Here is an 18,727-nt window from a genome sequence, read left to right as displayed (position 1 = left end):
AAGTTGTTGAAAAACTACATCAGGTGTTAAGACTGAAAAACTATGCAAAATGTAGTGTTTTATGATCATCGCATTAAGGTCTACTCAGGCTGTCAGCAGAGAAATTGTTATTTTCTTTACCCTTACAATTTCAGTGTGAGAAGCTGTCAACGAAACCTGAAATTTTCTTGACAAGCACAAGACGCTGCAGTGAATATGTTACCTCGATTTGCATCTTGAGGTGCGTCTTGAAGTGGGAGAGCAGAGTGAGGAAAATGGAGAGTGAGAGTTCGAAGACCTCAGGCACGGAGGAGACACCATTCTTGGACAGGGCCACACACAGGTACTGCTTGATGGCATTGATGAACATCTCGTTGGTCTTGAAGATGGGCCCGGCGTTCTGCAGGATGGACAGGAGCAGCTGGAGGGACAAGACCTTCGATCGCAGCTCATGGGACCTGAGGTAGTGGGGGAGGGGGGGGGGAATCAGAGGAGGAAGTTCAGGCACTCTTTCCATGGGACTATTCGTGTATAGTCAGGGGAAAATAAGGATAAGACACAGTACTGGTATTATCATGAGATCAGTCTGAATATTTCAATAAGAGGGAAAAGACTGACTGTGTGTATTTTTGTGCATAAAGTGCAGGTCCTTGTCTGTATCTTTTTTCCAGCCATCTGTTCAAGACTCTGAGAACACATTGTCCAATCGGATGAGCATTAACATTTCAGACGTACAATACATTCATCGCGGGAAAAACAAAGAAGTCTTGCTAAAACCAAGTACTTATAGGAAAATTATCTGTCCTTGAAAAGTTACACCTCAAAGAAACAGCAGCGTAATGCACACTGAGACCACACAATACTGTATTTCTCAATCTGAGAGTTAAAATCTTCAACAGCCATCAAAGAAATGCTAAGGCAACTAAATCAAAGCTCCTCTGTGTTTTTCTGCTGCAGCAGGACAGAAGAACTGGACTTAAAAAAAAAACATACTTTCAGCTACTTTATATGCTGAGATTGGCTGCTTCTCTGCAATGTCTTCCATCTCTGGCGAGCAGAGAAAGTAGGATTTATGTGGCACAACAAAATGTCTCTACTGCTTCTGCAAGTGCCTAAAAACATGGACTTTTTTCGCTAAAAAGGCCACTTCTGTCAAAACGTACACATGCATTCTTGTGTTAAATTGTCTACAGAGCAAAACAAAAGAAAAAAATAATTATTAGTAATATATGTCTTATGTTTATGATTAAAAGTAAAATATGTATATTATTGTCATTTATACATTTATTAATGGTAACAGGATGCAGAAATAAATCTAAATCCAAAGTGTTGCATAAAAAACTACATTACGCATAATTCTACAGAACAGGAGAGATGACACTGTTGTGTGAGATCAATCAAACTACACTTCATGTCATTTCATTTTGAAAGTATTTTTTGAACCACAATGACTTAACTAAACAGAGTGCGATAAGGATTACACAGAGAGAATAATGTCAGATTTGACAAATGTCCAATGTGGCCCTGGTCAAGATGATTTATCCATATTTAATACATTTACGACTTCTACACTTGTTTGGGGGACAGCGTTGTGTTGTACTTGTACCTATACCGTAAATCATCATAGATGTCCCATAACAGGCATATAATAATCCCTCTTGAGACCAGATGTGTACCCCCTGGTCCACCATGAAGATGCAAAGTACTTTCTGATAGTTAAGGTAATAACAATGCAGCTTTTCCATCTGTGTGCTGTGCTGTATGTGTGTGTGCGCGTGACAGAGAGTGAAACATCAGAGCAGCCTTGTTAGAAGGGTAAACGGTTTCTATCTGGCAGTGACATGGCAAATCAGTGCTAAGGTAATTGACGTGGCCTTCATCCGACACACACACACACACACACAACATTCATTTTCCAACACTATTCAAGAACTGAAAAGATTAGATAAATACAAAAGTAAACAAATATTAGTCACCCCAAAGGCACTGTGTAAATTGAGTTATACACAGAAACCAGATGCAGGAAATCATGTTTCACAAAAGCAACTGCTATCAGGATGGGCCAATTTGGCAAAACCAGAGCGTCAGAAGTAATAATGAATGATGGCAAAATCTAATTAATGTTCCCCTTTCTGGTGCTTTGAAAAAGGGAAACCGTTAAAGGGATTCATGAAACCAGGAAGTGATTTAGAAAATGCTGAGCGATGCCTCATTGTCTCCTTCATCACCATTTATCAAAACACTACCGTGATCACTTGAGCCATCCTCATTTTAAACCATGACTCACGTCTATTCTTATACCCAACACACTCAGACAGAACCATAACTGAGGCAATAGAGCCATTTAACAAACAGTGAGATTTTCAGAATAAAACACGACCTTCCACTTTTGGTGTGCTTAGGAGCAAAAGCTGGAAAATATCTAAATGACAAAGAACAATGTATGTCACTGAGGTTATCTCTTAGTCAGACTACAGCCTGTTTCTACACCTTCTGATCATAATTACTCAATTGTGTTAAAGTATATATCTCTGACTTTTTGTGCACAATAATTCTTTCACTTGGCTGAACTTATACACAAAAATGATAAAGCAAATAATACTGATAACCCATTGTTGCACACTACATGGAATGAATTCTTACTTGGGATCAGGTGGTCCATCTGACAGCGGTTTCATTGACAGCTTGCAGAGTGAGCGAAAGACAAGAAAGGCATCTTTCTGGAGGATGTGGGAGAACTTTGCACCTGGCGGCTGGCCCGGCGCTGCTCCTGACTCCTACAGAGAAACAAAAACAGTAAAACCAGTGTGCAGTTAGCAACATCTTCTTTTACTGAATCTCCTACTACACATACAAAGTGTATGATTAAAAGCCTCCAGGTCTATTAGATTGGTCAAACCTTGATCACTGAGGAGTGCAATCGACAATGATTGGGGACTTCATATACAGCTGGAAAGAAGGGCGATTACATAAGACATTCCAGAAAATGTATTCAGTCAGCTTAATTAAGGAAACTGGATTTAGTAGTCCTAACAGTGCAAGTCTTTTTCATTATTTTGTCTTTTGATTAAATCATGTTGTTCATTATCCTGACTCTCAGCCAGTACAGCTATTCAGCAGGGCCAAAATGTTACATCATAAACAAGAATTACATATTTTTGAAAATGGGGATGAACTCCAGCCAAGAATCATAACACATATTATATATGAAACGCATAAAATAAATGATTTGCTGTGTACTTTGTTTTTCACTTAATTTGATTTAAACCAGCAGATATGTAATAACTCTGGCCCGTCCTTTACCTGAGTGTCATTGGACGAGAGAGACAGTCTGTCATCAGGCAGCGAGGGGGTGAAGCTGGCAGAAATAGGCGTGCCAGGAATGCCGTTGGCATGGACGTGCTCGCTGTCGCTACCTAGGGTGCCCTCGTCCTCGAGGGAGCTCTGGGTGCCCTCTGTCGGCGCTTCAGTCGGCTCCGACTCTGCTGGCTCGCCATCGCCGCCAGACTCTTTGGTGTCAGAGCAGAGGTTCGTGGGGTCCAAGCAGTGCCCTATGGTGATGACAGAGCAGGGAGGAGTTGGATTGACAGGGCTGACACATTGATCTCTAGTCTCAATATGAAGATACTTAAAACACCCTGAAACAACATGACTGGCAAGGCAACAATAAACCGTCACATCTTAATCTGGAGTTGTATGATGTACACTTGAAACAAAAAAAAGAAAATGCAAGCGGCACATTAGTAAACAGCATGTTCAACAGCATTTTAGGTTAAAAAAGGATACTGGAGTGCATTTCTCCTCAATGTTTCTCCCGACCATTAAAGTGTTTGTAAAATTGCTGCTCAAGGGTAAAATTGTTTTTGAAAATGGAAGCCAAAGCACCACTCTTTTGTGTGTACAAGTTAATGAAGCTTTTTTTTTTGCAGCCATAAAAAAATAAAGGCTTCTTTTAACTTGTGAGAGCTTTGCCTTCTTTTTGTCAGCATCAAATGGAACTTCAGGGAACTTGACATGACCTAAAATTATAGTGTAGTTTCCCAGGAACTATTTCTTAGCAGAGCGGGGTTTAGAGACTTTTGCATCTCCTTTCAGTACCCAAAAATGTGCTTGTTATCTATTTAACGGGGGCACCAGCCTGGAAGCACGGATGAGGTGCAGCTTGTATAACCCGTAAAGAGCACCTCTTTTCCTTATTAATTACGTATTTAAGAAAGGAATGTGCAAATAATAGAAAGATAAATTAAATGTGTGGTTGATTCCACAGCTGAACTGCATTTTGCTAGATCACTAAATTTACAAGGGTCAGTTTTACATAAAAAATTCTCATATTCACAAGAAGCAGGTACAAAATGGCACAGGTATTCAGTCGGAATTCAAAAAAACTTTTTTGCTATAGCAAACAAAGGGTGAGCAAACTGAAATGGGAGCTCATTAGAGCTGCCCGGGATAAAGAGCAAAGGGAGTAGTTGTGGCTTAAGTACTTGAACTTGCTGTTCATTGAGCTGCTAATGCACCATGACAAACACTCCCACTTGATAGTTACTCTAAGGTGGGTTGAACAAGTGATCCGTTCTTTGGTCTGTGTGCTTTTATTTCCTTCGAAAATAGTTAAATGACTCCTACAACATTAACAATAGAAATGTACTTATAAATTAAGATATTATTTTAAGACACTCAGGGAATAATAAGCCACTGCCTTTGAATTTTATTATTTCATATATATTTTTTACTCCATACATTACAGAACACATCTCACCTCCTGCAACAGTATTGACCACCTCCTGCAGAATACTCTGGACGATTTCCTGAGCTTTCTCCTCATAGTTTGGGGTCCCCTCGTCCTCCTCACCTGCCTGTGGATGCTGCTGGGCTGCTGCATCTGAACACACACACACACACACACACGGTTTAAGAAAACACACCTTCTTCGTTGACTAAACAGGTGCAGAAAGCAATCAACACATCCTTTCTGCTATAAGCATAGTGCTTTCTGGGACAGCATCCATAAATCTACAATGTCATTGATGACACACATTTTTAATCCAACTCTTCATACTCTACACCAGCTCTCACAGTGAATGAGCGGTTGTAGTCTCTCCCCCCTTTCCTATTTACAGCTGTCCTATCCATTAAAAAAGCCCCCCAAAAAGTTAAATTAAAAATTGAATTACATTTTAATTAAAATTTAAAATTTAAAAAGTAATAATATGTGATCCTAAACAGTGGCTGTGGCTGTTAATCAAGTGTGTGTATGGAGCCCTAATTACTTTAAAATCACAATTAAATGGCATTGGTCATTACTTTGCTTCTGATTATTACATTTTTAACTTGTTAAAACAAGATATTGGGGAAGAAGATACTGTAAGATGTGGAGGGTCAAGTCATTTCGGTCATTATAGTCTTTTGTCTTTGTCTGTTGGTAGACCAAAGGAAAATAATTACGGAAAATCAGGATACAGAATATAAAAATACAGGACAATAAAATGAATCCTTGAGCGCAGCCTTACTCTGTGCTGCTGCTGTGGCTTGATCTGCCTCAGTCTGTTCATTTTCAGCCACACAGAAATCAGAACCATTTTCAGGATCTGGGCTCTCGTAGACAGGCCCCTGCTCTCCCTGCTCCTCTTGCTCCCTCTGCTCCTCCTGCTCCCCAGACACAGACCTGCTGCTGCCTTCTGGGGCGGGTGTCGAGGGGGTGGACGGGGTGGATGGGATGGTGATGCTGGGAGTTGGAGGGGTGACGGGCCCATTGGCCTCCTGGGACAGACTCTTGGCCGGCGGGTGGATGTGAGCCTGGAGCTGGGGGGAGTCTGGCTCACTTTGCTGGGTAACCGGGGAGTGCTGCCGGTGCCGCTCTCTCTCCAGCTGCTTTGCTTCCTGCAGCTGCACGCGCACGCACACACAAAACAATAAAAACAAAAACACACATACACAGACAGTACACATAAAGAAACAACAAAAGCATTCATCAAGCAGGCACATGCAACACACACATAGGCACACACAGAAAAGGTACAGGTTAATAATATGTAAACGAACTCATAACAGAAATTACAAGTTTGAACAACCTGTCTAGATTCCCTGAGGGCTCACTGAACCCAAAGCAGAGCCACAACACTTCCAGATGTCAAAGCAGAGAGCAAAGACAACACTTCTTAGATTATTGTAAAATATCTTTTAACATCTAGAGTCAGCATACATTAGATGTGTGTTCTTATGGAAATGTGTATGAATACGCACTCACTGAGAAGTAGGACATGCTACTAAAACAGCGATGAGACAAACTTTGTGGAATCGATTCATGCTGGCTGGTGTGAACTGGGTCTTTTTTAGACGGCTGGTGGCAGAAGATATTTCTGATGGAAAATGGCTCATACAGCCATGTTCTGCCTGATGCGTCATGGCTGACATGTGTTACCACTGCTTCTGATATGGAGCACTGGAAAGTGTTGCTATGCTTTAGCTTGGTAGGCCATGAGCTAAAAGTGGGTCATAAGACATTTGCACACGGTTGTGGCCAAAAGAATGTGATGTTAGTGAATATTGTGTTATCTTAGATAATAGATTGCTTCATGGCAGAGGTAAAGTTTGCTTTTGAGAAAAGTTAAACTATCTCTACTGCTGATCTCAGAGGGAAAAAGTACTTTATTATATGCACATGTTACACACGTCACTATTTCATGGCAAACACCGGTACAAGTTCCAAAAGAGAGAGCAAACAATCACAAGCAGTGGAGGTTCTCTCAGCCAAGCTAAATTAACAGCAGCCCATGGTGCATTTTCAATCCAAGTGCATTTGTAGATTTGTTGGGCATAAATGGTAAAAAAGAAAAGAAAACGAATTATAGACTTGAGTGACTCAAAGAGAAAAAGCACAGTAACTAAATAGAGGTATGGGTTACAGATGGAAATACATGACACATTTACAAAACAGTGGTGACAGATTGCGATCCTTCTATCTACAGCCGACTAGCTTTTCAATAAATAACTGTAATTAACAGTATAAATCTGCCAAGTGCAGGGACACTGGAGATGTCAGTAGTGGGTCTCATCTTAATTCCATGACACAGCATTCTGAATGAAACAATTAGTATTGAATGTGAGCAACTGTAACAAGACCAGACGACGCACCTCGGCTGGAGGGGACAGGCGAGGCAGCGAAAACAAACTAAGCTCATTATTTAAATGCCACCTCAGTCGGATAGTGAAGGCTGAGTCTGTGTGAGTTAGCGTGCGTGTGTGTGATCATACCATGCTGAGCTGCAGTCAGGAGGATACATCTACACACAAACAGAGTGGATCTCCCTGTGCAGCAGCACAACACTACACAAGCAGTGACAACACAACAATAGGCCTCTGCCTCAAAGTCTGCCTTGTCTCTCTATCTCTACCCCTGACTGCTTCTTTATAATTCTCCGTCTGTGTCTGACTCAATACCAGTCGCTCATTGTTCTAAAAGAACTGTGTTAGGCCTTTGGAGAAAGAAAACATAACAAAAAGCTGCTGTCAGGAATGAGATGGGCGTAGCTGACCTGCGATAAAACATTTACCCACGCTCAGGTGTGAATGTGATGTAAATTGGTGCAGGAAAACGAGATCATGTGTAGGCAAGTCAACAAAAAAGCCACGGCAAGCATATGGTGGGAAAAAAGTACACAGCATACCTGCTCCTGTGCAGTGTAGGAGCAAAGGAAGAGAACGGATGAGTAACATGAATGGATGGAGGAGAAAAAAGCGCAAACACAGACACACAGAGAAGAGTTTGAGAGTTCTGATCAGGCAAGTCACGGCAATCCTGCACGCTTTACCTGGCGGTCACGCTTTCTGGAGGCCAGAGACCAAGATAGCTTGTGATTTGTAAGCTATGTGTCCAAAAGGAAGGGAAGGGAGGCAGGTGAGGAGGGGAAAAAGTGTCATTCAAAAAGAAAAAGATGACATTAGAGCAAGCTTTTGTTTTGAAGGCAACACCTAAAATGTCCCTCTGGACACAAAGCAAACAGTAGACTTTAATGAAATCAGGAAAAGGTGGTCCGGGTAAACCATCAAGCTTAAAGCTTTCCCACAGAATATGTCTTTCAGTATATTACAATCCGATCTGACCCCATGCCACAACTGTTTTGTATACTTCTAATTTGTTGCAGAATTATTAACTGCAACCTCGTAGATTTCTGAGTCTTACAATTTGCTACATTGGCTTTTGTTAGTGTCAAATTCCATCAGATAATGACTCAAGGGAGGAGTTACCCTCTCTCTCTCACTTGTGTGTGTCTTTCTACATAAACAGGATTATGTGTTATAAGTGAATGTTTCCAGACGGTGGGACATACTGCTTGATTCTCCATGCGCGCGAAGATGACGTTGAGCATCTGTGTGAGCGTGGCCTTGGCTGTGGTCTGGTTGATGAGGTTCTTGCTGGCCAGGTAGATGTTGTAACACGTGCGGACGGCCTGCAGCACAGTGCCCTCGTGGATTTCTATGTGCTGGGAGGTCACAGCTGTTAACAGAGCCTGGAGGAAAGGAGGGAAGACATGAGGTGTCAAAGTGGCAGAGGCAGGTTGAGATGAGCCTTCAAACAGATAGCTGTGGTAAAAAAAGTATTTATCTTGTACAAGGAAATACTTTGACAGTCAGTGCAGAAAATCCTTTAACTGGTTGACTTGGGCCAGCTGATGTCAATATGTCTCGGCCTTTTTATATACATGTGCTTCACTCCATAAATGCGCTGGACATTTTATACATCAGTGTCACATTTAAAAACAGTCCTGAATCTTTTGCCAAATCCTGCTGGTATTTTACCTGCTTGGGACCTGGTTAACACTTTCATGCAAGTGTGAATCACTAACAGATAGATCAGATCAGAGGACTTTTTTCCACCACAGTGCAGCACCACAAAAGACCACAAGAAACATCATCAGTCATTCATACCAAGTGCTTACGGGATACAAATCCAGCAACACATTTAGCTACAAAATAAAAGCAAAATAGGAACTTAAAAAAAAAAAAAAAAAAAAAAAAAACTATGATGGCTTGCATGTTTTTAAATTGTAAACATTGCAGCAGTATTACAATTCCTATCTCACGGATGATGAAATTGATGAACACATTTCATGGGTTTATGGGGGATTTGAAGCTTCCAGCCAACAATGCCTATGATCTGCAATCAAGCTATGATGATGAACAGCCATTCAACACTAAATAAAATCTAAAATATATTATTCGGGCAGCTTTTGCAAACTGTGAGTGCTTCTTCTACCTTGGTGGCAACCTTTTCCAACTCACTGTCATTCTCCAGCAGTGACGACAAAACAAACCAACCAAAAAAATCCATCTAGAGGAATCAAAAGGATATTTTTGTGTATGCATTTTCTCAGGCCAGGTCATAGGATGGGACACTTTACTCAGTGACCTTTATACAGGTCATGAATACTAAAATACAAATACTACAAATATAATTACACTTTTTATTTGGTGTGGGTGTGTGTGGAGGATAGGCAAAATGTCTGCAGTGTACTACAATCTCCACTCCACATTTTAATTGCCTAGTTACGGCTTGTCTCCCAGTAAATTATCGCATTTGTAACATAATTACACACCAACTAAATTAGTCTTTCAAATGACATATAGGGGACATAATTCTTATTCATAAGCTGAAACAATGTTTGTCTTAAAATGCAGCCACTAATATTGTTGTTAATGAATTTAATTTAATATCAATAAAACTGACTTCATATCAAAGGTGTTTCATAGGAGGTGGACAGCAGCACACCTTAATAATCTGTAGTTGCACGCCCTCATCAGTCTGCGGCCCTTGGAAACAGGCGCAGATGGTCTCGATGATCCGGTCGATGAGCTTCTTGCCCGGAGCCGTGCTGTCCGGGGCGCTGCCCGTCAGGTGGCCGTACGCTATCAGCTTCTACGAGGCACAAACATATGCTAACATTGGGAAGGCGTGTCATGACACTTTATGCACAATGACCCTATTAAAAATACTTAAATGTTTTATTTTTTGTTGTTGTCGCTTGACATGACTTGGTCGAGGTAGGCATAAGATCTCAGGACAAACATTTGGGGCTCTGCAGTCCAACGTTTCCTGCCACTGACCTGTAAACAGTCGAGCGAGGTGATGACGATGCGGGGACATTTGGACTGACATGCCAGCTCAAACGGCAAGAAGTACTTGTCAGCTTCAATGAAGTTGGTCTTTGATTTGATTGGCGGTAAAGTGCTGGAACCCGATTTGCCGTCTCCACTGGGCGGACTAGGAAGGAACAATACAGAAAAAAAAGAGATGGAGACTGTGAGATAAACAGAGATCACACGGTCCAGTCTGTCAACTGGAGTCTCTAGAAAAGAAGCAGGGTTAAAAAATCTGCCTGACACACTCCTCTTGACATCCAGACACTACTAACTAAAAGTGAGTGCAAACAAAGAATGGCATGCTTCACTGTAGACAACAACCTCCAACATCCTGTACCTCTGGGAAAATGCAGAGTAACAAAATCTTTATTACACTGAGTTTAATGTAGTGCCTGACTGCTTCAAATTTTTCACTTGAGGGGAGGGGGGGGGGGACTAATCCCAGAGGTTTGTTATTCAGGCTTTGCCATGTGTTCATGCTGACAGAGCATCTCCTGGCCTTAAATCAAACGATACATTGATTTCTTTCTGAATTTTTAAAGACCAGAGACACAGAAATAAAATATGGACCATTGCTTTTCAGCAGCTATGTGTCTATAGCATCCCCAAGCACAACCACCACACCCAGACTCCACTGGAATGAGAGAAGAACAGAGAAAGGGAGGGAGACAGCTAAAGAAGGGAGGGGTTGCATTGTTTATGTCCTGGCAATGAAAAAGGATGACTTCAGCTTTTTTTAGAGGGACAACCTCACAGAGTATAGCAGGGCACAATCACGGAGAGAAACAGAAGAAGAGAGGAAGGATGGAGTGGAGAGGAAGTGCCTTGTTAAGGACAGGGAGAAAATATTATAAACAGAGCTATTTGGAAACAAAAGAGGAAACAGACATTGAGTAGCATGAATTTAAAGGAATTAGAGCGGGATCAAGAGATCACAGAGCGAAACAGAAGAATAGAGGAAGAGTGGAGAGCTTAGTAAAGCAAGGGAACAAAAACAAAATTATCACAAGAAATATCGGAAAACAAAAGAGTAATGCATCGAGTACCAAAAATTATTGAGAGGGCAAGTCACAGCACAAATATATGCATAGAATTATAAAAAAAAAAAAAAAAAAAGAATCTCTTAGAGAGCCTTCTGGACAACAAGAATAAAGTGGAGCTGTAATTCAGCAAAGAGCATCCACTCCACTGGCTATTCAGCATGGTCTGACCCAGTCTCCATCTCTCTCGGCTGTTGTGTTGTGTGTCTGCAGGGAGCTCTTCTCCTCTGGCTTATCCCTGGTTTCCCTGCTTAATGTCAGCTGGCCTGCTCTCTCCCTTATAATCTGCCTAACGTCACACTTAGCCTGCTTGTAAAATATAATATGGCCATTAACTGGGTTTTAGTCAGACAGCAAGGTCTATATCTACGACTCCCTGGTGCCATTGTGGGGTGCTGCATTTGAAGATTAGTGGCTTTTATTTTGTCAGGGAACGGACAACAGATCAATATAATATCAATATCTTGATTAGAGCTGCAAAAAAGAATCGATTAGTTGTCAATATTAAATTAACTGATAAATTAATTAACTGTTTTGATAATTGATTAATCGGTTTGAGTCATTTTTTAAGAAAAAAAAGTCAAAGTTTTCTGATTCCAGCTTTTTAAATGTAAATATTCTCTAGTTTCTTCACTCTTCTGGGACAGTAAACTGATATCTTTGAGTTGTGGACAAAACAAGACTTTTGAGGACGTCATCTTGTGCTTTGGGAAACACTGTTCGAAATCTTTCACCATTTTCAGACATTTTATAGACCAAACAACTAATCAATTTATCAAGACAATAATCTACAGATTAATCGACAATGAAAATAATCGTCAGTTGCAGTCCTAATCTTGATCTTAATCTTTCCAGTCTTTGTGGTAAACTACGGTATGCTACCCGCCTGCTGGCTGTAGCTTCATTGTTAGCAGACAGATACGAGTGTCAATAATCTCTTCCAACTCTTGGCAAGAAAGTGATTTCCCCAAATGTCTAACTATTCCTTTTACTGTACTTGTTTAAAGCCAACATAAATAGCATCTGAACATCTGCACTTGATCTACTAATGAAGACTGTGATACAGTTGAAAGCTCCAAAACAAGCAAGTAAGTAGACTGTGTGCGCAGATTTTTTTGTAGATCGTAAAATGTTCTTTTTCTAACTTCGTTCGGTGTTTCACTATGGGGAATCACCTCGGCGTGACCAACTATGGAAGCTCCAATGACACCACGTCTGTCCGTGACAGACAGGTCGAACTGTGCTAGGGCCACGCCCCCTCATATAATCACAGTCGACCAGCTCCTTACGAATGATTTATCGCTTTCTTCCCGTGAAGAAACTATACTAAGCTCTCTCAGCGCTTCTAGGCTAGCTTGGTTGGTTATCTGCTAAACAGTTCACAGACGGACCGTTAAGGACTACGTCGCCGAACGCAGTTCCCGACCCAGTCTGGATTTGCTGAGTACTTCGCAAGACGTTTTTACCTTGTGGTTACACAGTTTGAAAGCAGTGTCTGGGTCAAGGCGAACTGCTCTTCTGTAGGCTAGTCGGTATTTGTTTATCGGTTGCTTAGCTGTTCAGAAAAGCAGATCAGCTGTTCGTGTCCTGGGCTACTCCCCATAAGGACAAGCCATTGTCCCGCCAGAGGCTGTCCCACTGGATTGTGGAGGCCATATCATTGGGCCAATGAGTGTAAAGGTTTGCAGGCCCCCCAGGGCCTGAGAGCTCATTCCACAAGGGGCATGGCCACTTCATGGGCCCTTTTCAGGGGTGTGTCAGTGAAGGAAATTTGTGTGGTGGCAAGCTGGGCTATGCCTTACACGTTTGTGAGGTTTTACAGGCTGGATGTTTCCGGACCGTCCTTGGCACAGGCTGTGCTGGAGGCTACGGCGCCGGGGTCAGTGTGACTCTCGGTTCAATATGATTTTGGCTTCGGGAGATTCATGCAAAGTTAGAAAAAGAACTTTAGGTTACTTAACGTAACCCCGGTTCTTCTTCTTCTTCTTCTTGGTTCTTCGGACCAACACGTCCCTCCTTGCAGAGACACAGAAAGAAACCTATCTGGAATGATTCGTAAGGAGCTGGTCGACTGTGATTATATGAGGGGGCGTGGCCCTCGCACAGTTCGACCTGTCTGTCATGGACAGACGTGGTGTCATTGGAGCTTCCATAGTTGGTCACGTCGAGGCGATTCCCCATAGTGAAACACCTCATTCTGTTATCAAAGAACTGGGGTTACGTTAAGTAACCTAAAATTTTCATTTCCAGCTCTTTAAGGTGGATTTACAATAAGTAATTCATTCATCAAGTGTTTTTATCTCAATAACATTAACAGTAAATCCTTCCATTTGTTTGGTCATTACTTTCACTTTACAGTTTATTTTGAAAGCATTTCCTAAAGCAACGATAGTGATTCCCACATCGTTATATGTCTATACAGTAATGTTAAAATATCACAGTATTTAAATTGCTAATATTGCTCAGTGCTAATTCCCATCTGGTCCTTTTATCTACTATATAAATGGTTTTTAAATTGAATATACAAAAAAATCTATGATATCAAGATGTATGTTTCTAGAGGGTTATAAAATGACATACTGTGATAGTAATGTCCCATCCCTATTGTTGAGATTTAAAGATCTCCTTGTTAAATCTGGCCTTGTATGCAACTTTGCTACAGAATTAATGAACAAAAGGAAACAATTCAAATAGGACTCCAGGCTCACAAAAAAAGTACATTTGTATTCCTGGGTGGCATTGCGAGATTATTGCATCTATATAACATGACAAATAGGTGAGTGTTGTGCCTGAGATGAATCCAATAGCAGCAGCGTTTGTGTGAGTTGGGTGTGGCTGCACACTGCTCCTACATCTATGTATCTATCTTTGATCTAGCAGTCCTAACCTTAAGGGTAACATTTGGATGAAGTTGGTCACTGGTGATGCTAATTTGGAGGGAATGGAAAAGCAGGAGAGAAATAATGGGGAGTGAATATGGAGGGACTGTGTGTAAGAGAGGGGAAACTGAGGAAAAGAAAACAGCAGGAGGAAGAAATGATGGGGAAGAGGAGAGGTGGCACTCATGCTACGTTTCATTCCAAGCCCACGTTACTTGGCAGCCAATACACGAGCACGCATACACACATAGACTCCGAAAAACAAGTTCAGCATTAGGCAGGGGTTCGTGAAGAAAGCCATTAATGAGAAAAGCAAGGGGCTGGAATACAAACAATACAATACAAAAACACACTAGGGGCTGCGCATGCATGCACGCACACAGTCATAGTGTCACACACACATGCACAGTTCTAATCCCCTTTACTAGTCTGAACACAGGAGAAAGCAACAGAGAGGCTTGTAGTTGAGCCATGCATTTTACAGTGAATTAACTTGCAGAAAGAGAGACAAAACCAATCAATTAACCCTCAATGCCTTATTGTGGTATGTAATAATCAATTGCTTACCTTAATTTTTCTGATTCCTCTTTGATTTCCTCTGAAATAGAAAAAAAGAAAGGGAAGAGGTTAGGGATGTAACGATTACCGGTGTGACGGTTAACCACGGTAAAAATGTTGACGGTAACAATTACCGTTTTCATTTAAAATATTCTTATTATCGCGGTGGAATACCACGGTGTGGAAACCCTGTGTTTAATCCTTCCCAGCTTCATCCGAGGCTCCTGAAGTTGCTGCGCAGGCGCACTGCGCTCAGACAAGAGAAGGGGACAGAATGTAGCAGCTGTTCTCCTAATACATGCTGTTAGCGGACTTTTTTCTTTATCATTCCTTTCCCGACTTGTTGAAGTGAAGTGTGTAGCCCAGAATGTAAGTTAAAACTATTCTGTAGCTTGCTAAACTGTCATGGGTTTTACTGCCTCGTTATCTTCAATAAGTGTTCTGCTACGATGTGGAAGTTTAGCCCGTGTTACGACGTCACATTTGGAGAGAGAGAGAGAGAGAGAGAGAGAGAGAGAGAGAGAGAGAGAGAGAGAGAGAGATATTATCGCCTTCATAATATTGTTGCTGCTGTTTCTTATTGCATAGCTGATAGATGTGCAGATTGTTTAATATTACTTGTGCAGCCACGTGTTGATATTCAAGTAGTGTTTGCTAGCAAGGTGCCATCTCCAGTAAACAGACTAGCCTGTGGAGCCATGTGCTTCGCTATTAAGAGGTGTATTACACTGTTTGCTCCGTTATGGATATGTGTGTTGTAATAGATGTGGCTTATTCTCAGTTTGTGTTACTGAGCAATATGTTACATTTATGTTAATTATTACAGAGAAATTAATGTAATTCTTAGTATTGTTTCTTGTTTTATGCTGGTGACTATAACATTTAGTTTTTGGTAAATAATGTTCATAGTAAGTCAGATGCTTATTAATGTGCATTATTCTTTGCTTATATTTCGGAACTACATCCAACTTCACATGTAACGTTAAATACAACTTCATTAACTTCATGTTGGAGTTGTTAATAAATGTTCCTGGATCTCAAAGTCAGACATCTCTGGTTCAAGTTCTTACCGGATACGCTACAGCGGGCCGGTGTTTCAGTAGCCAGTTTTCAATAGTTTTCACAAGCCTATTGCCTATATTTTTGTAATATAATAAACACTGTTACACTTTTTGAAACTATTTCAGCTTGTGTAGGCCTATCAGTGCTTTCTGAACATATTGAACACACTTTTAAAAATACCGCGATAATACCGAAAACCGTGATATTTTTGGTCACTATAACAGTGAGGTTAAATTTTCATACCGTTACATCCCTAGAAGAGGTGTTAAATAAATCCAGTATGAGCCTTGGGGAATGTCAATTCTGCAGTATTTTACTCTGCTAATGACACTGTGGGGAGTAGAGCGCATATCAGGCAAGGCAGCACAGAGGAATGGACTTATTTATGAGGGACAGTTTTTAGAATATCTGCACAATATACACAACTTAAGTGTTTGCACATCAGATCAGATGATTTTTTCAGAGCCATGTATGAAGCTGAAGCTGTGTGTGTCACTCCCAGAGGATTAGGCTACGTACTGTACATACTGTGCTGTGACACTTGCAGTGCATATATAACATAACATTTTTGTGAATGTCACTGTGTCGTCATGGTGATGTCTTGTTGACATCCCACCCCCACGCAGAAAAGGAGCCTAGTTAATGTATTGCCTCAGCTGCAGCTTGGCCTCAAAAATGTAATCATTATTCACCCTGCGCTGTGTCCGTGAGCCAGGCCAACGTTTGTGTTTATTTCACAGATCTCTTGGCATGAAAGCAGTTGTATGAACTTGCTGAGCACTGGCACAGAAGAGCACAAAAAAAGAGAGACAGACACACAGAGGGAGGGATGATGAGTGAGATAGAGAGACAGAAATAGAGCTAGAGAGAGCGAAAGAGAGGCCAACTGGTACTAGACATTAAAAGGGGGCCTTCAATGAGGAAAGCTTTTTAAAACACAGTGGCAATCGGCAAAATCCTCACAGAATTGCACCAGCCTGTGATGGTTGGGAAAAACCCCAGAAATGCAACAACAGCCCAATTATTTCACTGCTGGAAGGCTAACAGTCCCTTTAAAAGAAATCCACTTGCCGGAAGTATTTAGCACTTTACACTCCGTGGAATTAAATTAAGGCTGGTTTTCAACCATGTTTTACTGTACTACCCATGAGGGACATGCAGGGATATAGTCTTGAGTAGAAGAAGCAAAGCCTACCGTCTGAAGCTAATCTATAAATCTGTTACATACATGTAGTCACAATTAGCCGATAGGAGTGAAACTACTGAGTCCCTGTGGATCCAAAATCTGACATGAGATCCAAGCACATATCGCCTTGTCATCTTTTAACATTATTATTCTGAAACAGACTGAATTGGATCGTGGAGCCTTGTCTGTCTTTTAGTTCTCTGTGTGTGTGTGTGTGTGTGTGTGTGTGTGTTTTTTCATAATCGAGCAGCCCTAACTACTACTACTAATTAGTCTGTTGATTATTTTTCTATTTATCAACTAATTGTTTAGTCTATAAAATGTACCAGAGCCCAAGGTGACATCCTTAAATTGCTTGTCTTTTCCCACTTATAGTCCAAAATCCAAATACATTAAAATTCATACTTAGATAGAAGATGATCCTCTTCCTCACATTTTACTCACATTTTACGAGCTGCAAATATTTGGTATTTTCCTTGATACATGACTTATAAATACTCAAATAACAATAAGGATGCAACTTATGATAAGAAGAAAAACGAGGAGGAACCTAAAGCAAGCTTTCAGAGGAGCTGCAGATGACGGTAAGAGTTTCCCAACGATCTACATAGTTTATTGTGCGGTGGATTATGTCAGGCTGCTCTATAGGAGTCCTAAATCAAAAAAACTAAGAAAAAGTAGTATAATAGCTGCTCTTTAATAAAATACCACAACAATTAATCATTCATTATCAGAATTGTTGCTGATTAATTTTCTGTTCATCAACTCATCCATTAATTGACTACTTGTTTCAGCAGTAATAATATCACGATCATGAATGCTGCACTATGATACCCATGAATATCAATCTATAGAATCTTCTCGCTCTGTGTATTCCCTTCAAACTTTGAAATCCTTGACAACCAATCAGCAAAGGATTTTTTCACCAAAGTGAATAATCAGCACAGTCCAACCTTTGATCTCTCCCTGCTACCCTTTCACTTTAGCTGGAGTGCTAGGCAAAGCCCGACATCATAGAGCTGGACCCGAGAGAAAACTAGAGTAATATCACACTGTACTGCACGCTACAGTGAAAGTTGGTCTCTCTCCTGCTCTGCTGCTTAGTGTCTGTGCAGGTCTGCCGCTCTGTAGTCCATAATATAAAAGTTACAGCAGGACTCTAGAGGTCTCTTATCCAGGATGTGTGAAATTACAAACAAGCACTGACCTCAGGCTATTCTGCTTTTAATATTAGCTTCATGTCAAACGATTTCTGAATCACAGGGTTATCAGACACACAGACACACAGACACAGACACACACACTTTGATGGGAGGGGTGGGGATTGTCATATTGTCTGTGTAGTAACCATCAGATAATTAGCTTGGTGTGTCAGGAGTGTTGATGAGAAATTGTCACCCAAGGATTTGAACAGTGAAACCATGGCAACGGTGGGTGGTGTTGCTGATGAGAAAGAACAGATATATACGTGCTGGATACTCCTGGGACTGGGCAGACACGAGCAGCAAATTAAAGCTGTGGAATCACGACTGATCCGGCAGCTACCAGTTTCAAAACAAACACACACCGTTATAGAGTGCAAACATATGCCGGGAGGCAGGCACAGGCAGCTGAGTGGGACTAAAACGCACATGCAAAACTAAATCTCATCTCATTTTTATCAACTCAGCCATGATATAATCAAAACAAACACTGAAATGACTGAACCCAGTAGGAAAAAACTGAATACAAGTATTTTAGTCTGCATTTGCCTTGTAGCAGACAGGGTGAGACATCACAAAATGGCTAATCACAGTCTGATCAGGTGTCCCGAAATCAACCAAACACTGGATAAAAACTTCATAAGCACAGGAACCCAAGAATACTTTACTGGGAAGTTCTAA

The 18,727-nt window shown here is 41.1% G+C and overlaps 1 protein-coding gene across 10 annotated transcripts in view; it reads right to left on the bottom strand.

Annotated features, from left to right (window-relative positions):
* The window catches only part of arfgef1 (ADP-ribosylation factor guanine nucleotide-exchange factor 1 (brefeldin A-inhibited)), a 54,602-nt gene that overhangs the window by 18,642 nt on the left and 17,233 nt on the right, over positions 1-18,727 (bottom strand). For 2 of the 10 annotated variants that reach the window (XM_036000478.1, XM_031281930.2), the window contains exons 2-12: positions 14,606-14,636; positions 10,084-10,240; positions 9,749-9,895; positions 8,310-8,489; positions 7,791-7,844; positions 5,490-5,865; positions 4,739-4,861; positions 3,283-3,530; positions 2,623-2,756; positions 598-666; positions 203-437 (exon numbers count right to left, since the gene is read on the bottom strand). In XM_036000478.1, the coding sequence (XP_035856371.1) occupies positions 203-437; positions 598-666; positions 2,623-2,756; positions 3,283-3,530; positions 4,739-4,861; positions 5,490-5,865; positions 7,791-7,844; positions 8,310-8,489; positions 9,749-9,895; positions 10,084-10,240; positions 14,606-14,636 (1,754 nt within the window). The remainder of the gene's footprint in view (positions 1-202; positions 438-597; positions 667-2,622; positions 2,757-3,282; positions 3,531-4,738; positions 4,862-5,489; positions 5,866-7,790; positions 7,845-8,309; positions 8,490-9,748; positions 9,896-10,083; positions 10,241-14,605; positions 14,637-18,727) is intronic. The other 8 variants (XM_036000487.1, XM_031281936.2, XM_036000482.1 and 5 more) reach the window with 7 other exon arrangements.

This window comes from Sander lucioperca, chromosome 1 (assembly GCF_008315115.2).
Source record: "Sander lucioperca isolate FBNREF2018 chromosome 1, SLUC_FBN_1.2, whole genome shotgun sequence".
Classification (NCBI taxonomy): Eukaryota; Metazoa; Chordata; class Actinopteri; order Perciformes; family Percidae; genus Sander; species Sander lucioperca.
The sequence above is the reverse complement of the archived record's forward strand: the minus strand, read 5'-3'. Positions and strand labels throughout refer to the sequence as shown.